General features: G+C 44.7%; 6 protein-coding genes and 1 long non-coding RNA gene across 25 annotated transcripts; 3 read left to right on the top strand and 4 right to left on the bottom strand.

The window, feature by feature from the left end:
- Positions 1 to 8: 8 nt before the first annotated feature.
- On the bottom strand, positions 9 to 1,830 carry CG30291 (uncharacterized protein). Its single transcript, NM_166417.2, has 4 exons — positions 1,747 to 1,830; positions 1,510 to 1,684; positions 616 to 1,458; positions 9 to 561 (listed from the first exon to the last, which is right to left on the bottom strand). The coding sequence occupies exons 1-4, from the start codon at positions 1,750 to 1,752 to the stop codon at positions 56 to 58; spliced, it is 1,530 nt and encodes a 509-aa protein (NP_726016.1). The 5' UTR covers positions 1,753 to 1,830; the 3' UTR covers positions 9 to 55.
- A 187-nt stretch (positions 1,831 to 2,017) lies between these two features.
- grau (grauzone) lies at positions 2,018 to 4,175 on the bottom strand. The gene is made up of 5 exons (NM_176242.3): positions 3,977 to 4,175; positions 3,133 to 3,899; positions 2,861 to 3,070; positions 2,423 to 2,798; positions 2,018 to 2,359 (listed from the first exon to the last, which is right to left on the bottom strand). Exons 1-5 carry the CDS (start codon positions 4,097 to 4,099, stop codon positions 2,123 to 2,125), a joined length of 1,713 nt encoding a protein of 570 aa, NP_788422.1. The 5' UTR covers positions 4,100 to 4,175; the 3' UTR covers positions 2,018 to 2,122.
- Positions 4,176 to 4,223: 48 nt separating this feature from the next.
- On the top strand, positions 4,224 to 7,882 carry CG9346 (uncharacterized protein). The gene is made up of 12 exons (NM_137691.3): positions 4,224 to 4,356; positions 4,416 to 4,532; positions 4,589 to 4,875; positions 4,933 to 5,351; positions 5,412 to 5,593; positions 5,656 to 5,699; positions 5,767 to 6,099; positions 6,167 to 6,409; positions 6,464 to 6,647; positions 6,707 to 6,959; positions 7,020 to 7,381; positions 7,442 to 7,882. The coding sequence occupies exons 1-12, from the start codon at positions 4,300 to 4,302 to the stop codon at positions 7,832 to 7,834; spliced, it is 2,874 nt and encodes a 957-aa protein (NP_611535.1). The 5' UTR covers positions 4,224 to 4,299; the 3' UTR covers positions 7,835 to 7,882.
- Sou (Souji) lies at positions 7,848 to 9,700 on the bottom strand. Its single transcript, NM_137692.3, has one exon. The coding sequence runs from the start codon at positions 9,452 to 9,454 to the stop codon at positions 8,156 to 8,158; it is 1,299 nt and encodes a 432-aa protein (NP_611536.1). The 5' UTR covers positions 9,455 to 9,700; the 3' UTR covers positions 7,848 to 8,155.
- A 337-nt stretch (positions 9,701 to 10,037) lies between these two features.
- Positions 10,038 to 17,172, top strand: RIC-3 (RIC3 acetylcholine receptor chaperone). Of its 19 annotated transcripts, none has more exons than NM_001103919.3 (11): positions 10,038 to 10,206; positions 11,413 to 11,836; positions 11,994 to 12,113; positions 12,341 to 12,495; positions 13,247 to 13,387; positions 13,445 to 13,571; positions 13,755 to 13,775; positions 14,140 to 14,387; positions 15,688 to 15,840; positions 16,230 to 16,379; positions 16,437 to 17,172. In NM_001103919.3, exons 2-11 carry the CDS (start codon positions 11,641 to 11,643, stop codon positions 16,569 to 16,571), a joined length of 1,446 nt encoding a protein of 481 aa, NP_001097389.1. In that variant the 5' UTR covers positions 10,038 to 10,206; positions 11,413 to 11,640; the 3' UTR covers positions 16,572 to 17,172. The 19 variants fall into 19 exon arrangements, with proteins under 19 accessions (NP_001097389.1, NP_001261114.1, NP_001286659.1 ...); NM_001274185.2 differs by lacking the exon at positions 13,755 to 13,775 and adding an exon at positions 14,588 to 14,716; NM_001299730.1 differs by lacking the exon at positions 13,755 to 13,775 and adding an exon at positions 15,319 to 15,419.
- A 159-nt stretch (positions 17,173 to 17,331) lies between these two features.
- Positions 17,332 to 18,340, top strand: ND-B14.7 (NADH dehydrogenase (ubiquinone) B14.7 subunit). Its single transcript, NM_137694.4, has 4 exons — positions 17,332 to 17,414; positions 17,595 to 17,857; positions 17,915 to 18,009; positions 18,070 to 18,340. Exons 2-4 carry the CDS (start codon positions 17,601 to 17,603, stop codon positions 18,228 to 18,230), a joined length of 513 nt encoding a protein of 170 aa, NP_611538.1. The 5' UTR covers positions 17,332 to 17,414; positions 17,595 to 17,600; the 3' UTR covers positions 18,231 to 18,340.
- A 3,208-nt stretch (positions 18,341 to 21,548) lies between these two features.
- Positions 21,549 to 22,295, bottom strand: lncRNA:CR45148 (long non-coding RNA:CR45148). The gene is made up of 2 exons (NR_124672.1): positions 22,098 to 22,295; positions 21,549 to 22,039 (listed from the first exon to the last, which is right to left on the bottom strand). It is a non-coding gene; the product is annotated as a long non-coding RNA:CR45148 (long non-coding RNA).
- Between the last annotated feature and the right edge of the window lie 4,748 nt (positions 22,296 to 27,043).

Genomic DNA, 27,043 nt, shown 5'->3' on the forward strand with positions numbered 1-27,043 from the left:
CCATCTTTGTCCATTTACCAGTTTATTTTTAACAAACAGCCATAAAAAAGTTACATTAGTTAACACCCCCCATCAAGTTAACCACCCGGTTCTTGTACCGCTTGGATATATCCTTCTCGATGTGAGACTGCAGCGTGCGAGTCTGAGCAATCAGCTCCTCCAGCACGGGATTCAGGTCCTGCCGCTGCTCCCGCAGCTCGATGGTCAACTGCTTGAGCGCCTCTCGCGTGGCGCGCAGCTTCTCCACGGCCTTTGTCATTTGCTGCAGCTTGGTGGCCAGCATATTGGCATACTTTGGGGAGTGCTTCAGCTGGAAGAGGTGCTGCGTCTGCTTGTCGGATGTCTGCTGGATTATTTTCTCCACGGACACGAGTATCTTCCAGATGCTCTCACCGTCGTGGGTGGCAATGTTGTCCATCAGCGAGAACATGATGTCGCTGGAGGATTCAAGCTGCTTGAGCTCGTAGATACGCATGCGTAGAAAGGATTCCAGTTCGTAGATTTCGTCCAGGAAGCGATCGCGATAGTTGGGTGAGTCCAGCAAAGTGTAGGCCTGATCGCCTGGAACAACAAACCATTAACCATCATAAAATCGAGTATAATAAAAGAACTTACCCTTGGCAGTGCCGCCATCCATGCCGGTGCCCTCCACCACGATGCCGTACTCCTCGACGGGAATGTCAAAATTGATTTCCACCGCATCGGTGGGTGCACTCTCAATGCCCCAGTCGATGTTGCCGCCGTCGCTTTCCGGCAAATCCCCGCTGCCGAAGTCCCCGTAGTCGATAATCTCAGCCGAAACGGTCGACGAAGTTCCGCCGTTGTCATCCGTTCCGAAGTCAATCTCGGCCACAGCATTGTCATCCTTGCTGGCGTTGCCCTCGCTGAGATTTAGCCGAATGGGCGGCTCCTCGACGGCCAAGGGTGCTTCCTTGTGGATGTACTGGTACACGGTGGTGTTGCCAAACTCCACCAGGTGGTTCAGGATAGGCAGCACTTGCTTGTTGCCGCTGACCTCCGCATACAGGTCGATGCCCGGCTGAATATTGGCAATGCCCACCAGCGACTTATCGTATAGTTCCGGTAGACCAGATAGAACCTGGACGAACTCGGCATGCAGATTGTCGCCCTTGACGCCCAGTTGCTCCAGCAAAGCCGAGTGGTCGGCCAGGATTTGGCTCTCGGGCTTGTTCAGATCGTGCGCTCGCTTCTGGGTCTCGTCCGCCTGCTGCTCCAGCCTGGCCATCTGCTTTCGCACTCCGGGAATCTCGTAGTTCACATTGCGCACGAAAATCTGAGCCGTTTCGGCCAGGTAGGTGGCATTCTTTTCGTACAGGCGGCTAATCTCTTGCCAGTCCTTCATGCGCTGGCTGCCGTAGGTGCCGAACACGCTCTTGGTGTCCTTCTCCGTCTGCTTGAGGATCTCAATGATCTCCTTCACATGGTAGTAGTTGATATCTGCAAGTGGGACACATTAGTGGGATGGCATTCTGGGCACTGGGCACCTACTTGTCCGGGCCAACAGCTTGATCAGCTGCTCATTGGAGGGCATGTCCTGCAGGGCGTTGCTAATCTTCCTGTGGATCTCCCTAAGCTCCTGCTGCACATTCTTGGGCACAATTCTGCGGCTGATCAGCCAGTCCTGCAGCTTCAGCGTGTGTATGTCGATGGGGATCTCGGACTCCTGCTCAAATAAAATGCTGATGAGCGAAATATTCCCAAAGATTTCGTTAATAAAGTGCTTACATTCATTTTAATTAAATGTTTGTCCACGCAGACTGTTTTCTATTATTTTAGCAGCTGGCAGTGTGACCAGTCTACTGTAATAAACAAAGCGGATACTTCAACCATCATACCTTTTTTTTCCAATTGAAAAATTCAAGACATTCACACTGTAAATTTTTTAAATTCAAAAACAATATTTCTGAATGTAGCTAAATGAAACATTTAAATTCAAAAAACTTAATTAAAATGTAAATAGCCAAAAATCCCACCAATATGACAACAAACCGCTCGTACTTTCAAATAATTCCTATTATACATATATTTTGTTTTCAAACAAAGGTCAATCAAAAACTAAGCAATGGTTTCCGCAAATCGATTTCCTTAAGCATTTCCGGGCCTAACCCGAATAGTCATTGGCAATAGCTGCGACATCGGCATCGTCCCGGAACATTTGCGCCACTTGGGCGCTGGGCAGGACCTTCTGTGAGCTACCGGTCTTCGTCTTTCGCCAGATGTCCCACTCCACCGGATGCATTTTCTTCTTGTGGGAGTGCATGTTGGCGTTGGAGTTGAAGGTGCGGGGACAGAAGGGACACTTGTAGAGTGGCTCGCCAGTGTGCTGCGCCATATGCTCCTGCAAACATCAATCGCTTTAATACAACACATAAATAAATAAGGGTAATATGTATTATCCAACCTTAAGGCTGATGTCCTTCTTGAAGGTTTTGCCACACTGCTCGCAGGTGTAGATCACATTCGAGTGGGAGTAGCGCTTATGACCAATCAGCGCGCGGGAGTTCTTGCAGCTCTTGCCACACTCTGAGCAGATAAACAGCTTGCCCTCGTCGTTGTGGCGCCTCAAATGCTGCTTAAGATTGTCCTCGTCCTTCAGCCAGCTCTCGCAGTCAGGACGCGGGCACTTGATCCGTGGTCCGCTCTCCTCGAAGTGCAGGCGAACGTGCTTTTCGAAGACAGCCTTGTCCTTGATCTTCTTGCCGCACACATGGCAGATATTGGCCGCCTTGCGGTGCTGCATGCTGATATGGACCTGCATGTGGTACTCCGTGGCAAAACTGTGGTGTGAAAGGAGAACGATAAGCATTGGAAACACTGCCGTTTAGCTGGCGAGGCTCACGCATTGTGTTTGGGGCACTGCGGGCAGATGAACTTGCGCTCATTTACGGGCACATGGGAGCCCTTGTGCAGTTCGAGCAGGTTGCGTCGCGAGAAGCGTTTGCCGCAGTCCTCGCACTGGAAGTCGCACTCCTCGTCTGGAACATGGTGGACCAGCCAGTGGGCACGCAATACGCTGGAATTGGCGAACACCTTTCCGCAGTCCTTGCATCTGTCGGAAAGGAAAGCTAATTATCAAATCGCTTCGAATTGGTTTGGGTAAGAGAGACCCACTTGATGTACTCGGGATTCTCATGCCTCCTCGCATGCTCCTGGATGAGGCAGCGCTTGTTGAGCTTGCGTCCGCAGCACTTGATGTAGGGCCGCTCGTCCGGATGCTTGTCCTTGAAGTGCTCGCGGATGCCGTCGAAGTCCTCGGCCAAGAATATGCACAGCTCGCAGCCCATGACTATGTAGCGCTTGATCAGTTCCTCGTCCTCTTTGCAAAACGGCGGCAGGCGTTCCATCTTGAATATCCTCTTGGGCGGTCCCCGCTTGACCACCATCTTCTCCTTCCCCTTTCTGCCCACCGACACCGTTCCTCTTTTCGTTTTAGCCGGCTTGGCCACGTCCCGTTTACGTTTGCGTCCACTCCGGGTCACGATCAGGTCGTCGGTGTCATCATCCTCGTCGTCCTCGTAGTCCTCATCCTGTTCATTGTTGGCATCCTCAAAGAGGAGTTCCATGTCGGGTGACTGTCGCTCTGTTTTGATGCCCACCTTGCTGTCTTCCGGGGACATGGGTTGGCTAAGGTCTAACTCGTCCAGGGGATTCACATTTATCTGCGCACCGACATCGTTGTCGACGGCAAGGACGTCGGCCGGCATGAGCACCTCCTCCGGCCAGGAGGTGTTCACCATCTCCGGATCCTGCTTGAACTTGGAGGTGGTGGCGTATATCACCTGGGCCTCCTGTATGGACACGTAGAACTGATGGAACTCGGACACCTGCGTCCAGCAGACGTTGCAAATAACCTTGGATATCTCGTCGTTGGGCAGTACCTGTACGCGTTCCGGAGACGAGATGGTGGTAAAAAAAGATTCCCAGGCACAAAAGTGGGTGGAGGGCAGCAGCTTACCTCGAACCAGAAATGTTGGCGCAGCACCTCCGCCACCTTGCTCTCGCCCGAGTCCACATCGAAGATCTGTAGACACATCTGGGCGCCGCTCACTCCGCGTAAACAGAGGCGGCAGATATCCATTTCGCATTTATTTGATAAAACTATAATAAAAAGTAGTCATTTACATAGCTCTGTCGATAACTCCCATCGCAACTATCGGCTGCATCGTGATTTGTTCGCTGTTCATTCTGTGCACTGGTTGTACGACGTCGGTCACACTGGCAAATTGTTGGTTTTCCTATTTTCGTATTTGCTGATAATGTGCATATTGTGTGGAAAAGATGAGTAAACAAGGGAATAAAAGCAAGGATTCGGCTGCCGCATCCGCCACTTTAAAAGTAAAGGTGTCCTGTGTAGCCGGAAAAACGAGCCTAACATTTTTCGGTCTTGTTTTCAGCGGATAAGCGAAAAGAAGTTGGAGGCCTTCACGGTGGGCACCTTCTCCAAACGACAATTGTCCAAAAAAGAGCTCGAGGACCAGAAAAAAAAGGAGGATGCAGCTGCTGCGGCACATGTAGGCGCCTCTAGCAAATCCCTCCTCCACGCATTATAATCCAATACGATTTTTAGGCCTTCAAAGAGTTCGTAGAGACTTTCCAAGATGCACCCACCCCCTCCTCGAAAGTTTGGGTCAAAGCCGGCACCTATGATGCAGGATCCCGGCGGGAGGACAAGTCGGAGAAGGGCAAGCTATACAAGCCGGTCTCCAAGCTGATGGAAAAGAGCTCCTCGGACAAGGTCGAGGATTACGCCAAGACCCTGGCCTCGGATCTCAAAAAGGACTCGGGTCCATTGAAGAAGAAAAACCAGGAGAAGAAAAAGAGCAACTTGGAGCTGTTCAAGGAGGAATTGAGACAGTAGGCCCACTTGGTTGTGCATGTGTGTATTCCATACTAATTGTTTCATGCCCACAGGATTCAAGAGGAGCGTGAGGAGCGCCACAAGTACAAGCACATGGCCTCAAGCCATTCCGCACCAGCACAGCAACCGGCTGCATCAGCTGCTCCTGTGCCCAGCAGCAGTGTCTCCACCACCTCCCAGAACTCAAGCAGCTCAAAGGAGTCTGGTTCGTTTGACACGGGCGATCCAAATACCACAAACCTGTACCTGGGCAACCTGAACCCCAAGATATCCGAGCAGCAGCTTATGGAAATCTTTGGGCGATACGGTCCCTTGGCCAGTATCAAGATCATGTGGCCCCGCTCCGAAGAGGAGAAGCAAAGGGGACGCAATTGCGGCTTTGTGGCCTACATGAGCCGCAAGGATGCGGAAAGGGCCCTAAAGACACTGAACGGGCGCTACATCATGGGCTACGAGATGCGTCTAGGATGGGGTAATCTATAGATCTTATATTGAAGTTCTTATTCCTCATACATCTTACTTAATATTTCAGGAAAGACTGTGCCCATAATGAATACGCCCATTTTTACACCGCAAGCATTGCTTGAGATGACCCTGCCTCCGCCTCCTTCAGGATTGCCCTTCAATGCCCAACCTCCACCCAGTGAAGCTGATGTGCTGCCCAAGAAAAACTACAAGGAGTTCAACCAAGAGGACAAAGAGAATATGGAGCGGGTAAGTGAATAATCACCTGCTAGCGTCTAAAGAAATAAAAATGAAAATGTTCAATTTTGTAGATACTTGCCAAATGCGTCGTTAAAGTCCATATACCCACAGAGAAGTATGAATTGCACCAAGGACATTCACTTAACAAGAACTCACGTTACTGTGCTTTTCTTTTTTTCCAGGGCTGTTCTTAATGTTATCCATCGGATGATCGAGTTTGTAATACGCGAGGGACCGATGTTTGAGGCTTTGATCATGATTCGGGAAATGGAGAATCCGCTCTTTGCGTTCCTCTTCGACAACGAGAGTCCTGCCCACATCTACTACCGATGGAAGCTGTTCTCTTTGCTACAGGGCGATACGCCCAATGAATGGCGGGAGGAGGAATTCCGTATGTTTAAAAACGGACCGGTTTGGAAGCCCCCGATTGCCAACTTCTACACTCAAGGCATGCCAGATGAGCTGGTTGTTGATCCCGATGCTCCTGTGGTGCACAAAGGAGCCTTGTCCAATGCGTACGTTTAGCATAGATAATCCTCGAAACATAAATGTTTACTGTACTGTAAATGTATACTGAAATAGGCAACGCAACCGACTCGAGGATTTGATTAGGCACTTAACTCCTGAACGCGCCCGCATTGGAGATGCCATGATCTTCTGCATTGAGCACGCAGATGCGGCTGATGAAATCTGCGAGTGCATCGCCGAGTCTCTGTCAAATATCAATACATTGGCTTCAAAGAAGATTGCTCGACTTTATCTGATCTCAGATATACTGCACAACTGCACTGTTAAAGTTGCGAATGCTTCGTTCTTCCGTAAATCGTATGTATATATGTTTATCAAAGCATACACATTGAAATATCCCCTATTATTTAGTGTGGAAAAACAATTGTTGGACATCTTTGATAACCTGCATAACTACTACTTGAACATCGAGAGTAGATTGAAAGCTGAGGGCTTTAAATCCAGAGTCTGCAATGTTATCCGCACATGGGAGGAATGGACCATTTATCCCAAGGATTTTATGGCCCAGCTGACGGCCAAATTCTTGGGCAAACCTGTTAGTTAATGAAATTCATTTCAAATTGTGCATGTAGTCTAATGGAATCTTGTGTTTAGTACGTCAAGCCAGTCAATAACTCACCTCAAGCCGAGGAAACGCGATTTGATGAGGCTCTGGACGAAGATATCGACGGTGCGCCCCTTTCCGGAGAGGAAAAGGACGACGAGGATCTAGACGGAGTGCCACTAGATGGAGCTGCTTTGCTTAAGAGCGCCTTGAAGCGAGCCATACCTGATGCAGATGCTGGTACTCCAAAGCGTGACACACCTAAGAAAGATGAATACCTCGATGAAATCGATGGCATACCATGTAAGCATAAGAAAGTGATTTAAACCTTCTTACTACTAAGTAAATAATCCTTAATTCCAGTGGATGATGATCTCGACGGTGTACCGTTGGAAAAAGAAACCAAATCTACGGCTAAGTTGCCTGGCTTCATACCCTCAAAGTGGGAGACAGTTGATCCCCAGCAAGTAGAAGCGCAGGCGATTACCACCAGCAAATGGGACACTCTCGATCCGCCAGATCCACCGAAGTTCTTTAGCTCGGACGACGACAGTGGAGAAGACAATCCGCAAAAGTACACCGACGAGATGCGTCAGAAGTTAAGAGACATTGAGTCGAAAGCAATTCAGTACCAGGACGAACTGGAGTCCGGAAAGCGCCGCCTGGAACCAGGTTGGAGTGTCCCCGAACAAGTGGAACAATTCCGGAAGCGATTACTTAAACAGGTAAGATTTGTAACATACAGTAAGTCGGATGTAACAACTGAATTCTTTGCGAACGAACAGGACTCGCGATCTGAGGCAACTGTAGACTCCCCGCTCAGCTACATGCACATAAAATCCAAGAGCTCCAAGGTGAGTGAGAGTCCAGCGCTGTTCAGAAGCAGTTCCCGCAAACGATCCCACTCGCCGTTCTCTGGTGGCGAATCCAAACGACGTGACTATTCACCCGAAACCTCGCGCTCATCCAAATCCTCGAAACGCAATCGGTCGCGTAGTCCGTCCAGTTCACCGAAGCGGTATACAGAGCGGTCGTCTCGCAGCTCCCGCTACGAAACTCCTGCCTCCGGATCGTCGCGATCACGCAGTTCTCCAACCTCCTCGCGCTCCTCTCGCAGAGAAGAGCCATCGCCGCCGAGACATCGCAGCGACAAGCACAAGCACAAACATAGGCACTAGAGTGTCTGCTCTTCGGACGATTTGTATTTAATTAAACATGGATTCTACATAAAAACACTTTCGTCGTTTGTTTTAAATACACAGTATATATAATTTTAAATCTAAATCGTTTGTTAGGAAGTGGGACACACGCAAAACAGACGGCCCAGGCAGTTCGATTCCGCTCTGCGAATTTGTCTAAAAACATGAATCTAAGCAAGCTATCTTAAAATGGTTACGTTTTGTTAAGGAAAGCCGGCCAACCAACACCAGTCCTCGAACCGCCTGAGCCTGGTCATATAAGCAGTGGTGATTATCATAAGGTGAATACATAGATGTGGCTTAAAAGTAGATGCGAACAGCCTCCTCGGCATTCTGCTCCACGGGGCAGTAGGGGCACTTCAGTATGTGGCCAACACTCAGCTTGTGCAGGGCGTCGTTGGATATGACATGACCGCAGGTCAACTTCTTCGGCGGATTGTCCTCGGAAGTCTGCTGGCGCAATATGGGGCAGGCAAAGATCGAGTGGAATCGGAATTCCGGCTGCAGATCGATCTCAATGGGCAACTCGTCGCAGCCGTTCCACATGCCAAGGACTTGGCGCGACTGCATCACCTGCTTGATATTGAGCAAGGCGGGCAGGGCAGTGCATCCGGCATTGACCACAACAGACAGGGCGGAGTTCTTGCTAATGCCTAGCAGTTGGCATGCGTCTTTGAGGAATATGAACGACAGTTCGGTCCACTTCTCCTGGCCCAAGAAGTGCTTGTAAGGCGAGTTCTCCAGTCCACTGGGCAGATATATAAAGCTGGCCATCAAGTTGGCTATTTCGTGCTCATAGCGCACAGCAAACTTCTTGAAGTTCAGTCGAGCGTAGGAGATGGCCTCGCGCTGCGAGTCCAATCCGTAGGAGACCAGCTGCATGAAACGCATGCGGTGCAGCCGGAACTCTATGAGCGAGTGGCGGTCACTCAGCTGCTGGGAGTACATCTTTGCCCACTTGAGGGCGTCAGTCAGATCCCGCTTTTGGATCTTCACCCAAATGCCGTAGATGTCGGCAAACTCGCGCTCCGAGTCGAACACATCCTGGGCATGCTCCGGCGACATCTTGCACTCGCGGATTAGCGTGCGAGCCACATCGTCCATGCCCTGGCGACAATAATGCTTGGCAATGGCCTTGTTCAGCAACATCAGGTTCTCCTCGTCCTGCAGCACGTCCACTCGCATGGTGGACGAGAAGTCGGCGCTAAAGTTGCGGTCAATGGCCTTGCCGATCTTCGAAATGGAGCCGTGCAGATCGCGGTGCTCCGTGGACAGTTTTTGCACGCGCTCGTGGCACCTGGCGAGAGCATTCCGGACGCTCTCCACTTGGCGCTCGGTTAGGCGTTGTGGTGCCGTCGGTTCCGTCTCCACCTGCATGCTCACCGCATCGCCCATGGGATCGTCCTGGGACACCTGGGTGCTCGAGTTCAGAGTGGTCACCAGCTGCTCCGCCCTGCTGAGAACCTCTACCAGCTCCGACATCTGTGTGGCTATATCTCCGATGTCCGCCTCTGCGTTCTCGTGAAGCTGCTCCAGTTTGCTGACCACTCGGGTCAGGTCCTTCTCCACCGACGAACAGGCCAACGACTCGCTGTCCATTGTTAGCTCCAGTTTCGTGGGGTGAAAGCCTAGAAACCAGTCACGCCAGGCGCGCGTTCACTTTCGATTTTACAACCTTTTGCTTTCGAGGATTGATAGCACTGTGATTCTTCAAAGTCACGACGATATTCGGTGGTCCAGCGGAAAATGCGTATTTATAAATTGTTAATTTTATAACACAAAGAAGACGAAAACATTGGAGCTGGGTGGACCACTCACGATGCTATCGATAAATCGAATAATTTTAATTTCGATAAAGGGCAACAGTGCTGAGCGAATTAATATTTGTATATTCCGCATTTTACGTATTACCGTTATATTGGATCCTTAGTTGATCCTTAGTTATATATAGTTAGTCTAGTTTAACATCATAATAATGCATAATAAAGTAACCATTTTACGAACCAAATATATATTTGACCTTTATATATTAATAATAATGTGATTCCATTTAAAACAATTACAAATATACAAAAATTTATTAAATCCCATAAGCCTTCTATCAGTGTAAAGGATCCGTTAACTTTAAACGATAGAAAAGTATCGATAGCACTCGCATGCATCGATTGACAGCCAATGCTGCCCATCTCCGTTCGGTCGACTGAAAAATCAATTATTATTGCTGCTGCTTTCTGGCAGAGAAACTTATAACGACAAACAAACAGTTTGAAATTAGCGTAATTAGATAAGAAAACGAACTTTGAAACCAAAGGTGTTAGTCTTTAAAAACGAAACTGATAATTATTTAAAAGGTACCTCAGAACACGAGAGCAATTCCAAGGACAAAATCTCCACACTTTGAATTCATAATTTTTAAAAATAAGTGATGAGTCTTAAGCCGAACGGCATTGAACCCAAATTACAAATGCTGTGCCTCCAAAAATAAAAGCGCAGAGAGCTCGAAAAACGTTTTCCAAATTAATGTAGACAGTGACAAGAAGAGGGAAATTTTTAAAATAAAAGTGGTGGAAATAAGAAGATGCTGTGCAAATAACAGACGTGCATAGTAAAAACAATTTTACTTTCGCCACTTTTCAGTCAGTGCGCTTGAAAGCGAAATGGAAAACGGTCGGAAAACTCATAGCACTTGGCAGTGTGTGTGTGCGTGTGTGATAACAAGAGCGAAGAAGCTGCGAAATGAAAAATATGAAAACACGAAATTTCGCACACAGTGCTGGTCAGCAAAACAGCAGCAATAGCTCAAAAAATTAAATTTAAAATTATATTATAAAATTTTTTTGCTGAAATATTTCAAATTAAGTTTGCCCAATTTCCCAAGCAGTTATATGTATTTTGATTTAAAATCTATTTCCGAAATGAATTAGAGAGCATTAATGTTATGTCGGCTGCTGTAGCGTAGCTCTCGGAAATTCCCGGTGCAGGCCCAAGCTGCAAATCACTTGTCTCATCAAAAATAAAGGAAAATAATGGCCGACGACGATTATGGGGAAAAGCGCGCCCGAATGGTGTGTCGGGTCTTCAGATCTGATCTGCCGAAAATTCGCTAATAGTTTCAAAAATTTGCCTGGCCAGTTCGGGAACAACATTCGAACTTTGCGTAAGCAGTCGCTCTGTCCAGTTTTCTGTTTTCATTTTTTTTCGAACCCTTGGTCGTTCAAAAACCGTTTTCCAAAAGCGATACGAAAGCATTTTCTTTTGGAGAAACGTTCAATATTATTTATGCGGTCGTTAATTGTGATTTGTGCGGTGGGAAAAGTGAAAATAATAAAGAATTATTAGACGGGCCGAAAAGAGCGAATTGCGCGAGCTAAAAATAAAAAAGATCGGGACCGCTATTTATGTAATAAACTTTTTTGTTTTCCCGCAACAATATTCAAACGTATACAGCATTTTGCGCTGCGATTCGTGACCGATCAGTGATGTGAATACAACTCCAACGAAAGCCGGAATCAGCGAACTGTAGCGTGTAACCGATTATGCATCTATGTATCTTTCAGATAATGCTTTAAACGTACAGCAAATCAACCATTAGCCAGCCAAAATGAGCCAATGCCAAAGTTAAACAGCAACTAGAAACACAGCGCATAGTCAACAGCTCGCAGGGAGCCATCAACGAACCAAATCGATCAGGAACACATAGCAGAGTTGCCTTAGGGACTAGCTTTAACCACGAACCCATAGCCAAACGAATCCAGATAGCCCACGGAATCCGCTACCAAGCCAAAATGCCCGCTACAGCCACATCCAAGCCGAGAGCTCCGCTCGTCGAGGAGGGCATGACGCCCAAGAAGACCGCCCTGATCATCGTAACCGTGATCGGATGCATTGCCATCCTGTGGCCAAAGGTCTTCCATCCCATGATGTTCGGAGGAGTGCCTCCAAGCCAGCCAAACTTCAAGGATCCACGAGCAGCACCAGGCGGTAAGTCATCAGATTCTATTCACCACATTAGGAGCTAGGGCTTATAAATGTTGTACTTTACTTAATTTCATTTATCATTTATTATTTATGAATTATCATCATGATTTTCTTTTGATTTCCGTATGTGGGTGTTGTTGTTGTCCGGTCGATGTTGTAGGATGTTGTGATGTCGTCCTGGACAGGGAGCAGTTTCTGAATGCCACGAAGAAGGACACTGTCGAGCCCTTCGGTCCGCATTTGTATCGCAAGCAAATCAATGTTTACACGGGCGAAATAAGTATGTGGCTCGATTATTTATAATTTGCTTATTGGTTTTACTAACGGTGTTTGGCTCTACTAACAAGATTGTATCTACATGAAACAATCGATTGAGATACATTTAGATTCCTAACCTTTACGGTATTAATGAGTTTATTAATGTTTGGGTTTCTAAAATGTAGTGTTTATGTCAATTAAAAATTTGATAGTTTAATTGTGTTACTAATGAATCCATTGTGGTCGCAGGTCTGCGCCAGGAGCGTCCCGCCCACCTGCATCCGGAATCCATATACCAGGCCATGAGGGAGCGGGGTCGCGCCATTCCCGCCACGCCCACCGTGCCGATTCTAGAACGAAAGACTTCGCCCAGTAATCCGCCTCCGCGGATTGTCGACGGACGGGTGAGTTGGGCTACTATACATTTAACCATACGGTGTGCATTATTCTCCGGACGATAAATCCATAATTATAATATATATAGTTATACTGGTCGGCGGGCTGTGGTCGATGTGATTATAATGACGGCGGGATGAGACATATCCGCGCTCGCGTTGGAAGTCATTTATAAATAGCCAAACGTTTATTTTATTCGGATTCGGGTTTTGTTTTTATGACACTGCACGCAAATTGAAGGCAAGAGACAGCGCTAAAGAAAACACAAAAAAAGAATTTGTAAATGATGAGTGGGAGATCGGCCGAATGTGCTGCTGCGTATTGAACTTGTGCCAAATTCAGTGCGCCAGTTCCATTTTGCTCTCATCGCTACTAGAATGCTAGAATGGCCGGGGAGCACAAATCAGCTGTCCTCGCCTCATGTCAAAATACAACGGGGCGGATACGTAATTTTAATGATTACATGGGTTGTCAATAAAACACAATCGATTCCCTTCTCCTACAAAGACATCAATTCAAAAGATTTCGAAGACAACTGTCTTGAGTAATCTTTATGTCAATATACATCGCGGCGGATACGTAATTTTTATGATTACATAGGACAATAGAATATACATATTCGATCAGTTCAAAAATATCTAAAGACAATTGACTTAAGAAACCACCGGGGCGTATACCTGATACATTTAATATGACCTTGATTGTTGGCGGCATTCTATTGTATTTCAGTAACTTTTGACATATGTATGTACTTTCTAGCCTGGACCCATTCCTGGAATGCGTCCACCCATGGGCGCCGGTGCACTGCATCAGCCACAACAGCGGGGCAGCAGCATGGGCTTCCTAATGCCACTCTACACCATTGGCATCGTAGTCTTCTTCGGCTACACCCTAATGAAGGTGACTCTCTTTGATCGTATATATGTAATTATAATACTATAAAACTCTTACATGCAGATTATGTTCAAGAAGCAAGTTCCCAATGATCCGTACGGAGCGGCGCCTCCAAATCCTGCCTTCCGGCAGGAGGTCTTCGGATCACAGAACCACAGCCAGGTGGAGGATTTGGGCGGCAGCAAACTGGGTGAGTGCCAGGCCAATTCGGATGCCATCTTCCGGATTATTACACTCGTAGTTGGACACACACACACACAATCGCTCTAGCCACCGCACTCACGATTCAATCCTAACCGAAAAAAAATCGCATTTTGTACTCTTCTGCTTCCAAAAAAACCCATGCACACCGAAAATCATGCCACGGTATCAGGCTGGCGAGAGCATCAGACAAGTAAGCCAGATATATATAGATGGTTGCATAGATGACCATAGAGTTTCGTTCGTATCTTGAGTTTCTAGACCTCGACAAAGGCCTTTTGAGTTTTGAAATATGTCCTCCTCATTTGGTATCGTAGTATCGTAGCGACTATGTGTTCTATTTCATTTACCTAGATGTACTCATTCTAGATGTTGTGTGCCTATATACTATTTATAAATATATATATATACTAACCCCGAATTGATCACGCTTCCATGGATATATACATTTATTTTGTTGCCACTCCTGCACCCGTGTAAATACTCCTTAGTTTCGTTAGTCCCTCGATTGATTCGATTTCCGGCCCTGATTACCAAACCGTACGACAATTTTATAGGAGCTGCCACCGCCACTGCCGCCGCAAAGAAGCCGGCCGCCAAGGACACCGAAAAGGAGCTGTACAACGCCAGTGTGTCGGCCACCGAGGTGGCGAGCAGTTTGTCCGCCTCTCTGAAGAGCCACCAGCAGCTGAAGGAGGCCGAGCAGCTGATGGAGATCGAGAAGCTGCGCCAGAAACTCGAGAGCACGGAGCGGGCGATGGCCCAGTTGGTGGCCGAAATGAACACCGATCAGTATGAGGCAAAGGTTAGCATCCAGCATCCAGTATCCAGTAGCTTCCTACCATCGTCATCGAATCGGAAAAAAGCAGATACAGATACAGATATAGCTATACAACGCGACTCAGATACATCTAGTAGCACATCATATATCGTAGTGATTTCAGTTGGACCATCTCGCTGTCATTTGAATTAATATTTGATCTCTTTTGTGTTCTCATTTTCAAGATGATTGCCCTCAAGTTTCTCAAGCGGCAGCCAAACTTCTAAGACAATAATAACCATCATTCAGTTCACATAGAATCAGTCAGTAAAACAGACCAAAATCAGACCAACAACAACTCAGATCACAACTAAGTACAACGAACAAAGTCAACTAGATTATTTCTGTTTTCAATTGGTTTCTAGTGAATAGCTGAATCCTCGGAATGGTTTCTTTTACCCCCCTGCCACATCCTCCCCCCCAAAAAAAGCCTTCAGTTCTAAAACTATGTCACTCTGTCCTTAATCTTCAAGTCTAACAAGTGCATGGAACGGAATTCTCCCGACTCTGTTTCTAATTTAACCTGCTTGTCTGCTGTCGGCATGCGATATATGCATATATATATATATATATAAACATATCTTTTCACATACTCGTATCTACTAACGAACCCAGTCTAAATGTGTTTGCATCTCACTGAGTACTCTCGATCTGAACTAAACTAAACTCTTATGATGGGGACATATTTTACGATTCAAAGCAGTCTTATTCGAAATCTATTCGAACACTATACGTAACTTTACATTGCCAATAAAGATAATCGCAAACATCATTTCATACTCAGAGCTACAAAGAAACAACTATATAAATATTCACTCTCTGTGTCGTTTCTACGTTTTTCATGTTTCTCGCAAAAACACAAAAAAAAAAATGAATGTAAATCCCAAATTGATACCCTGTACTTTCATGGGGCTAGTTGTTACGGCCATACAAGGTTTGATAGACGCGGCCGACGAGCAATTGAATGGCCAAGACAAGCAGAGGGCGACGAGCGACACTGAAACTGATTCGAATAAGGTTAGAGACCTTCAAAGGGTCCGGCACGGCAATCCTTGAACATATAATTTGTAACAAGAACTTAATCTTTTTGTTTATTAACCAAGATCCTTCGACTAATTGAGTTTTGTTGCGTTTCACCTAACCACAACGAATTGAAGTAATTAATGCGTTCGATTTCTGATTTCTTGCGTTTTGAGGCTGTATAGAATTGCTTAGCTCTCACATTCTACTGACTGTTTCGAGAGTGTCCTCTCTAACCGTATTATATCCTGTGTATCCTGTGCAGAAAAACGACAACGAAAAAACGAGGGAGCAACCACTAGACAAGCAGAACCTATCCAATGGACATGCAAGCAGCACCGACCAAAATCCGGAGCAGGAGACCGTGGCGAAGGGAGCCAGGAAACGGCGGGATCTAAGCGCTGAACAGGAACTGACGGTATGCCATTATATACCCTGTATAGCACCTTTGAGTACGTAGATCTTTGCCGTAAATAATCGAATATTGGTGCAGGTACTCGGCATGGAGTTAACAGCCAGTTGCGAGGGCGGCCACAAGTGGACTGGACGCCCTCCAACGCCTGTTTTCCGAGCGCCAAGCGAACATGTAAGTGCCACTGACGCACAGACCCCCCACCACTTTCAAGTTCTCAACTTAACTAGACTAGTTTCGACTAACTGCTACCCTAACGCTTTCAATATATCCCTACAAAAAAAAGTGATTAAACTGGGATGTTTCCTACGCTCTCAACCTCCTCTGCGCATATGTGTTGAAGCTTTTAAATATGTATATCAGAAATACTAAATAGAATCCCTCTTCGATTTCAGTCCAAATTGGAAGACAACTTGCCGGAGCCGCAGTCCATTTACTTGGAAGGCGCTTTGGCCCATGAGTCCCAGATTTTGGTTGCCGACTCCCAGATCAAACGCGAAGAAGTCTACGACTCGGAGCTCAATGGCTCAGCCGAGGAACCAGCCGTATGGATAAGCCATTCTACTAAACTATATCAATTAATTAACTTAATTAACTTGCAGATCATTCTTAGCAGCAGAATGACATTGTCATTGATTAATTTGGACGCAAATCAACAAAATGGAAATGCAGGCAAATCCGCAGTGGAAAGTCCTCTGGCTGATGACATCGAAATAATTGGACACGACGAGCAGTAGATCGATTTTTATATATATATAATTTGGCAATGAACACGACTTGATTCAGACGAAACTAACTAATTGCAAGGGCCGAGTGAAATTTCGTTGCTAATTTCGTTGAACGACGAACATTATGACTGATTGCCACGAAACAGATTTGCCAATAATTTGATATCTGATTTGTATATATATACATATTGTATGTTTTGATATCTTCGTTTTGATTTTAAAACGCCAACGTTGTGTCTACTCCCTCTAAAGTAAACCTTAAAACTTTATGCTCTTGAAAACCTTAATCATTTTCGGTCAAAACTTAAAGCCAAACTTGCATGTCTAGAAAACTCTTTAGCTCGTTTAGAAAACCGCGTCTTTGTGAACTGCATGATTTTGTGTGAATACTCTTAGTTGAAAGTCAATGCAAAACTAGTCTACCATTAAGCTAAGCGCATATGTATTTCAAGCCGCATCGTCTAATCAAAATCCGTAGCTACTTGGCAATGAAATTACCTTAAAAAAAAATCCAATCGATCGCACGTAAATCGTATGATTAAACAAATAAAGTTAGTGCCACGGCGTTTGTGAACCTAGTATAATGAATAAATTGAAAACCGAACTTGACATCCACATGTGTTTTGAATTTTAAATTAATACATAGTTATAATGAAATTTCATTCCTTAATATTTTCCAATTATAATTTTCTAAAAAATTAGTTTTTCAAACTAACAGTGCTGTAACATTTTGATTAACAGAATGCGCCTTACAGCACAAAGAGTGAATTTTTCCTTCTGCTCGTGTGTATACACTGGCGAACAGCTGTTTTTTGTCAATCTCCGCCACAATAATTACGTAAATTTCGGCAGGTTAGCAATTTTTTGTATATTCCACAGTAATTCTGCGCAACTTACCACTAGCCATGCTCCTAAGGGATAGCGTTCACAGAACAATCACTAATGTTCCTTGTGACTGGAGACACAATGGGTGTTCCGTAATTCTTACGTTTGATTGTGGCTAATGTTTTTGGACCTCCATACCTTCCGTAGCAAACCATGTCGCTGCTCCGTTCGAAATACTACGACCATCCCGATGGCGAGGATGCCTTTGGCAAGATCGTGGCCACCAACAAGTACGCGGTATCCGCCGGCGTGGCCTGGTCCATGTTCGACGTCCTGACGCTCTCCAAGCCGCAAGGATATCTGCCCACACTGGGCCGTTTCGCCTACAACACGGGTCCGCTGATGGGCATGGCCACGGCGTTCACTCTGACCACCCTGGTGGCCACAAATGCGCGCGGCAAGGACGATAAGTGAGTAAGCAGCCCACCTGTTGATGGCTATTGGTCCTAACCATGTTTGAATTGCAGAATCAACTACCTGATCGGCGGTTTTGCGGCTGGCGGCGTCTTTGGAGCCTGGAAACACAACCACGTAGCTGGTCTGTGCGCCGGCCTCTTCCTGGGTTAGTTCCCTCGCTTCCTATGAAACTAAAGCACTAGAGTTAACCACTCACTCTTTTCAGGCATCGCTGGTGTCATCAAGAAGATGTCCATTGAACAGGGCTGGGAGTTCTTCCCAAACACACCGATCAAGCAGTATGGTGGTCTGAACATTGCCGGAAACGACTGGACCATCATGGCCGATCCTCCCAAGAACTGGACCACGGAAAAGCCAAAGGAGTAAAGAAGGCGTAAAGTCTAGTTTCCTATGTTTAGTTTAATGGTGATTCGATGAGAGAAAGATTCGGCACTAACCGCTTGCCTTGCAACCGAATAAAAGCCAAGTCAGAAGTGATAATGCCAAGGCAGCTGTCGCCATTCCTCGGCTGTCCATTAACCCTATCTAATGGTGCCACAGGCTGGGCTTCGTTAGCCGTCTCGATATGCAAACGGCTCGAATGTGTCACAGAAACTTATCAACAGTTGGCGTGAATGAATGACGGCGGCCCAGGCGGTAAATCGGGGAAACCAAAGGGGCGGCAAGCGCAAAAGCAACTAACCAAAAAAAAAGGGGGGGGGGGTGGTAAACAAGTCACGCTCGCAGCTCAGCGGAGTCTTATGTGCTGCCAACAGTTTATTTCTTTATTTTCATCGGCCCATTTAAAATCCATGAATGTGCATTTACTCATGTTTTTTGTTTTGGCTCTTTTCACTTGGCGAGGTGAGTCATGCCCCAAGCATACATATGTAAGTATGCTTGGCCATTGGTAAGAGATGCCATTGTACGCATACTAATGTTGGCTCTTAGGTTCTTTTATTGGGCTTCGAAATTGGAATCCATCGATTGAATCTGTGGGCTGCCCACAGGAATTCTGGCGAAGCATCCCAACCGACCATTTGCCTTAACCTTTGCCAACCTGAGAATGTTTTCTTCTCGCTTTTTGACGATTTATTCTTACTGTTTCTTTTGCTGATTACTTTTGGCCAGATTTATGGCCATGGGGAACGAAAGTTGGTGTGCCGAGTAGAGGAGTGACCCTTAAGCTGGAGACCGTTAAGTGTGGGCTTATATAAGCGATGCTAGTGCTACAATACTATTGACCCTCTGACCATTTGATAGCAGAGCAGAGGGAGTTGCAATCCTTTCAAATATTCGCCATTAATTTAGCCAGTCACCTTGATCTCTGGTACCTATGTATCCCCACCCTAACTATCCAATAATCTCAAAAACCAGTCGAGCAGCTTAGCAGCGAGTGAACCGAAGTGCGCCAGTGTATCCGAATCTCTGGCTGACTCTGACTAATCTGTGGCAGCTGGCTCCACTCCACATTACTTGGCTGCAAGCTGGCGAATCTGGCGGGGATGCGGCTGTTGTCGTGGCTCTCGGCAAGCTGGAGCATAAACTGGGGGATTTTCGCGATCGCAGCGTGATTTATGGGAGATGAATGCTGCGGGAATGACATCATCATTGGTAATTCGCCTTGGGAGATGCGACGGAGTTTGCTATACATATGTATGTACATATATGCGCGATCACTTCTTCCTTGGGGAAGCCCGAAGTTCATTAAAAATAAAATAATTGTTTTTACTTTCATTTCCTGCCCGTGCCATAAATAAGCAGGAGAAACGATATGCCCAGGAGGCACAACGAATCGGTAGCCCTTATTCAATTCCAATTAGTGCCGCCTGTTATCGTTCCCAAAACACCCATATCCTTGCGTGCCGGCAGGATCTAACACTTGGAAGTATGCTAATTTCTGGCCGGGATTAATTCAACCCCCTGGCCATAAGAGGAGAAAAATGATGGCACTCAAAGTACTCGAAATGCTTTCAAATTAATAAAACAGTGGGCGGTGGAGTAAGACTGATATATTTGGAATGTCAAAATATTGAGAAGAGGAAAGCCATTGAAATTTACAATTGGTGGCACATGATTAAGTAGTGCAGTTGCAGGAAATTGGGATCAAGTAGTATTAACTTAATTCGAAATATACTAATATAATATATATGAGAAATTTTTTTTTATTATTCGGTTGATTTATTTGGCATCGCGCCTAATAATTTGACCGCAACTGTGGCTTGCATGAATGCCAAGTGGTCACGGAGCTGATGTGGAGGTGGTGGTGGCAAGGAGACGTAGCTGCCGTCGTGGCAAGGCGCTCGTAATTAATCTTGATGCGGCGCAGGGCGACTGCTCCCCACTCGCTCCGTTGGAGATGCGTTTTCATGGAACTGTGCGGCATGTAATCCTTTTCATAAAGTCCGCTCAGCGCAGATCGGGCGACACCACGTCAAATTAATCACCATCACCATCGTTTCAACTAAGTGCTGCATCTGCATCTGCATCTACAACTGCAACTGCATCGAAGGTTATCCACTGACGGAGCCGCTCACAATTCAGCAATTAAAGATCCGCGCGCCACACAAAAGATACATTTGTGAATGCTTTTGTATCTCAGTATCTTTGAATCATGAGCACATATGAGTGTATATTCTTCGTGGCACGTCAATTGGTGTCAAACACCCAAGTCGCTTCAGATTGTTCAGCAAAAACTATTTGCTTGTTGAAAAAGCTATGAGAAGCCATAAAATTATTTAAAGTACTTTCTCTTATTGTCATAAATAGCAATTATTTATACTTGGATGCTATTTATTTTTGGTGGCACATAACACATTATCATTCGACGATCATGGTTGTTTACGGAATCAGGGACACAATTCATCATTGGACACAAAACATGGCGCGCTGGAGTGGCTGCCACAGCATTTGTCTGTGTTTGGTTGCAATGACACCTCCATCCCCAGCTCCTCGTGGCCCCGAGAAAAACAGACAACCGCCTCATAAGATGCAAATGCAACAGCCGGCGATGGGTATATGTACATATATATATATATGGGTATATGGGTATCAGATTCACTTAACCCGATCCGCAACGGGGTCATAAGTGCAGGGTAAATAAAACATTTTACTGCCGCGGCGAACGTGCCGCCGAGAAGACCAAGAGATGGAGCCGCATCCGAGGAAGAAGACGGCGGATGGAAACAAATGAAGTGATTGAATGCGTTGCGCAGACGCAGTTGGGTGGGAGGTTTACATATAGATATGTAAATATATGTATGTATATACATATGTATGTATTCATAGGAAGATTGAGAAGGGGGAACGGGAAGCCCCAAAATGACAGAGGCACGCGTTGGGTTGAAAGATTGATTGGATTTTTGTTTCCCTTCCGAGTTCATCAATTCAGACAATCTAAATGGAAATACTCAACAAAAAAAAAAATGATTTTCGGTGCTGGTCCTACGTCAATTTAACACTCCACCAATCGCATGTTCGGGTAATCGGAGATTGGGGGCAAAGAGCTACTAATCAATCAAATGGCTGCTCTGGGAAGAAGATCTTCTCGGATTCTGCTTACGAGCAGCAAGATCTATTGCCATGCTTAATTCAAGTTTATACGAAGTATAGTATATAAATATGTTGTATCCCACATTTCAAAATTTCTGAACCCAAGCTATATAGTATGTATTACTGAACTGTTCTGTTCTGCAATAATAAAATAAATGTTCATTACTGATGTGAAACAGATTTCCGTTCAGAGTATTTACTTTGTGGTGAATCCCATTTGATTTGGTAATAAAACTACATCGAATGTTGAAGGGCGTGAATGAATAGCATGTAAATATGCTGCAAAGGGAGTGCATAAATCAAATAGAAATTCGTCACAAGCGACATTTCCGCGCAACCGCAACCGCTTGCAATCCTTCAGATACTTTTGTATGCAGTACGATTTCGCTGGCAAGGGACATGCAACATTTGCTGCAAATGAAGTGAGGCACATGGGCCTTGGGCAGTGCAACTCCAATGCCTGCGTTTACCAGCTGGAATCGTAATTATTTTCCATTCCAAGCTGTAGAAGGGTTACTGCTCCTTTTGTGCAACTGGAGCGAAGCTCCTCCTTCCTGCGGATTCTCATCACTTTGTTCGTCGGTTGTCTTTGGAATAATAAAGCTGGCAGTCAAACCTCAATCTTACAAATTTGAAAGCAATATCTAAAAAGAAAATATAGTGTTAAATTTTGAATATCTGTAGTGGGTTTTCGCTACCTACATCACATACTATAGTAGTACAAAGTACTACATAATTGTTTGTTCAACATGCTTAGTGCCCACTGTAGTTTCCAGCTCCACCTCGGCCGCATTGCTTTCTTCATTCTCTCACATGCATCATACGAGAAGAACGAAGAACTTGGAGACTTGGAGTGCTCGACGGCGTCGCTGGCTCTTCAAGTGGCATTCTTCAACTGCCATTCTTCTGTTCGGATTCTCCCAGTGCTGCAGCTCCCGCTTCTTCACATTCTGAAGAGGCTTCCGTTTGGCTCTCCAGCATAATAAATCTTCAGGCAGGCGGGGCGATCCGACCGCAGTACTGCGATCGTGACGCATTTGAACTTTGCTTCCCCCCATATTCCCAATCAATGCCAGTCGATAATTTTCCCTTCCCAACAGAAACTCTCTCTCTCAATTGATAAACCATAAAACTTGAGCACCCAGAATTAATTTGAGTCTGAGCAGTATTTAAATTTGATTTTCGAGCTCGAGTTCGCGGTGCTTAAGTGCTTTTAATGGCAGCTTCCAAATTGTATCCATTACGCACTTGGAAACATCTGGATGCGAGATTACATAAGCTGGGTATTAAATAAATATTATTTTGAGTTCATTTTAGCAAGGATATCTTTGTATACCGAACTGTGGACGTTGCTATCTTAAGCTTGTTAGAATGAAGATACATTTACGTTTGATATTTCCCATACAAGTAAATTTCGTTTATCATGATCTAAAATTTCATTTTAAAAGTTCTATTTAAAGCGTTTTTTCTTCAAGTGTATACATATATGTATACAAAAGTGCATTGGCCGCGCCGGCGCAAAAGAAGAAAAAGAGGGAACAATTTCGGGAGCTTTCAATTGCTTGACTTCGCTTGTGCCTCCCGAGAATTTTTCAGCCCGCTGGGAAATCTGTGCGGCGCATTATTAACAATTCCATTAATTTTTCCCCGAATCCCATTCGCTTGCTCTAATTATGAAAATGTTCTTTTCGAGGCGGCTTCTGTTCGGTGGCCCTACTCACTCAATTGATTCAATTATGCAGAACAAATCACAGTTTTTCGATTCACTCGCTGATCCAAAGTGGAAATTCAATTGCGCAATGCTGACTCAGAAAAAAAGTGACCCCGATATGTGCTTTCATGTTGATTAGAGAAAAATCAAATGTATTTCTCACGAAATTGATTAATAAACTACGTGGTGATGGGGCTATTTTTCATAGCATAGAACATTTGTGTGAACTTGGCACTTGAAAAAATATTAAATGCTTTTTTTTAAGCTTGATCAGTGGCTTGCTAGCCAGAGAAACCACTAAGAGCATATCTGATTTAATCCAAATACTTGCCAATTTGCTGTCCATTGATTGGACACTTGCAGTTGTTAGGAAATTATTTATGGCCTGCCAAATTGTCAGTTACCCCAACTTTCAGGAAGTTAATTTCAGAGTTTTCTTGCTTTCCATGTGAAAGCAATTTTCCATGCTATGAGTATCTGGTATCTGGGCAATTCCATCTGCGCCATTCGATTGATTTGTCTTCCGTTTTTGGGTTTCTTCACTTTAGCTGTAGCTGTAGCTACTCGGTTCTTTGGCTCGTGAAGATACATAGATGTACGCCCACCCAAGACAATTGGCATTGTGTTTTTCTTGCGGCTTGTCTATGCCACAATACACAGCTATCTGTCTATTGAATGTGATTTTTTTTCGGCTGCCTCTTGTTCGCCCTTTGCTCCCACTGCTCCACAAGATTTAATTGCGACTTTTGTAGTTGTCATCGTTTGCCGCTCGTTGATATCTATTGGATTGCCATCGTTTCGATTCGTTTAGATACGAAAGTTTCCGTTCCACTGAGACAATCCCAAATTTGCGGTTTCTTTCCCAATTGCCATTATATGCGAGTATCTATGGGATATCTATTGCTGAAGAGCTGAAAACGAAGTACTCACTTCTTGTGAGCTCCAAATAAAAATTACCTAGATTAAGGTTGTCGTTTAGTCTGTCGGCATATTTTGACTGTCTGGTGTACTAATTCTATTCCACAACATATTTTCTATTTCCAGCTGAATTTCCATTGTTGCGCGTTGAGCCATTAGAATTAATAAACAGAATCATTCGAGTGTCGGAGTGTCATTCCCCACCACCTCCGCGATTATCACTTTTCCACATGCCTCTCGATTTTACGGCTAACCGAGGAGATTTGTCGCTGACAACACGATCCCAGTCTGAAAGTTGGAAAAGTAATAATTGCTAAGATCACGCACAACTCACATAAAATTTGAGTCTCGTGGTGGCAGTTTCATGATTCGAAGGGAGGAAATGTGCCCTCCATTTGGTTCAGAATTATCCACACAGTGCGATGCAGTGCATCCCACCGTGAATGGATCTCCATAAATCATCACCCTCCGTCCCATCGGTGGGTGTCATTAGGATTCGAAACAAATCAAAAACGTTTCCACTAATGTAAAGTTTATCAAATATGTTGCAGTTTCCATTTGCCTGTTTATGGAGTGTCGTGCGATTGAATTTATTGGGCAGCCCTAAGAGGACATTATTGAAATTGAATTTGAAACGCATACGTCCTCTCCGATTTCCCAGTGAAAAATGTCAAAAATGCCAGAGGGCGGATTTTCGAAGCAACAAAAGTGAGTGCAAAGCAAATGGATATTGCGACTAATTGAATGTGGAAAGTCATAAAACAAATTTGTACACTTGTTATTCCTTTAAATAAACAGCTGAACTTCAATAACTCGAATTTGGTGGTAGGTGGTAACTGGAGTTAAGGAAGCTCTACTGTACTACTTATAATTCGATTTCCGCACAGCATTCGCTTTATTAAAAGCTAGCAAAAATAAACAAAAAATGTTAACAGACTTTGTTTGTGCTCAAAAAAAAAACCTGCTCCCCTCTGTTTAAAGGGAATTACAAACGCGTAACCATAAAAAATCAGGACATGCCCAAACTAAATAAATAGAATTACGTTTACGCCATAAGGACACACTTACGGGTTATCCTGCGTTTGACTCGGCGCACGCGTCCTGCCGGCAATTCGGTAATGAACCCCCACGGATGGCAGCTGCCAAAAAAACGCCATTTCAAAGGGCTGCGGGAGATCCTGTCCTGCTCCGCTGACTGAGTTAACCCATCCTCCTGGTCTGCAGACGGCGGTCTTGTTAAGTCGTCGTTTATCCGCAGCAAAGCCCCTTGAAGTGAGTCCAAAACAAACAATGCAGAGTCAACCCTCGGATTCTTTTCAAATTTATTAACCGACTGACTGATGATGAGTTTGAGGTGCGCGGCGAATAAACTTTCATGAGCGGTGTCTTGAGTTATGTTATTTGTGTTTGCATCCAATATTTATTTCGCTGAAAACCGAGAATACCCCTGGGAAGTGTTTATTTTTCTCGGGCTCTTATCAAATTAAAAATTCCGTTATGAAAAAAAAAATTAATATGGTGTGCTGCCATAAGCGAAAGTCAGCAAAACGCTGGCCGGCCAACAAATAAACATTAACCCGGATTAATTGCGATAATAAACTATCATTTTCACCCAAAACACGAACTCATACTCACGCACAAAAGCCACCGACAAAAGAATCAGCAACCGGAACTGAACTTGGTAGATCTGTTGGAGCCCCCAAAAAAAAAAGAAAGTTCGTGTTTGTTTATGGAATGAGTGATATAATCGTGGAAACAGTAGAGCTCAGTATGACAGCAATTTAACTTTAAACCATTTAACTTTTAATAGCATGTGCTTAACTACATGTAGTTCAATAAACCACTTACCAGTTCATATTCTCACTATTATAGAATGTAGCTGAAAAAGCGAAGGGATTGATTCATCGACTACCATCTTGAATTTTAAGCTTCTCCTTTGCTGACAATATTGTGGCCTCATATACCACCATATATTTATCTTATTTCTCAGAGTTATGTAAATAAACTCCGCTGCGAGGTGACTGAAATCGTCTTGGTTTTCGTTCGGAGATCTGGGTGTTAAAACTTTTGCGAAATGCTGTCACAAGAAATCCACATGTCACACGGCAGCACTCCATACCACTCCCGCCATCATCTTCTTGTTACAGTCGAGTGCGCTTGCTGAGCTCAGCATGAATTACCAAAAGATAAATATGTACATATGTAGTAGACAAAGAAATACCCTGTTCTTAGCATAGCACCTCTGTTTTATTGGAGCAAATATCCGTTTGATCGATATGAAACTTGGTATGTGGGGAGTGAAGAACACAAAGAAGTTTTCTGTTTTAAAAATTTGGCCATTAGAAGTGTGCTATACACAATATACCCTTATAAAAAATTCAAGGGGGTATGAAATCTAGAAAAATGGAGGCTTATTTGGCATTGGACGAAATCGAAAGACTTTTGCGTGACTGCGACACACGCACCCACGAGCATAAACTTTTTTTAAGCACGCGATTGCAAAGAAGATTCGCGGGAATTTTTTGTATTTCAATTTATACATAGCTGTAGTTATACTTCTATTTCTACCGTTAAAAGTGTCTTATCATCAGCGATGCTTGCACATTTCAACAGAAATTACTAACAATTTAGGTTTTTACCATTTTACATCATTTTAAGCAATGACGAAGGAACTTGATCGTTCACACTAACTAAACTAACATAAAATAAATTAAATTACTTATATGGTTAAATCTATATTATAACTCTGGGCGAACCCAGCCTACGCAATGAAATTCCGAGTGTTGTTTTTGCATTTAACACGCAATTCCTTTCTTCTTTGCATTCCCAAATGCATTGTTCAGATACGTATAAAACTGCATATTCAGATACTTTTGCATCTACATATATGTATGTATCTTTATGCATTTGGGGTCGCGGTCGCGTGTCGCCTTGTGAGTTGTGCCACTTAAGTACACATGCATACATGTTTTTTGTTTTGTTTTCGTTTTTATTGCATTATGACATTTATTTATGGCCA

The sequence above is a fragment of the Drosophila melanogaster genome, chromosome 2R (assembly GCF_000001215.4).
Source record: "Drosophila melanogaster chromosome 2R".
In the NCBI taxonomy this organism is placed as follows: Eukaryota; Metazoa; Arthropoda; class Insecta; order Diptera; family Drosophilidae; genus Drosophila; species Drosophila melanogaster.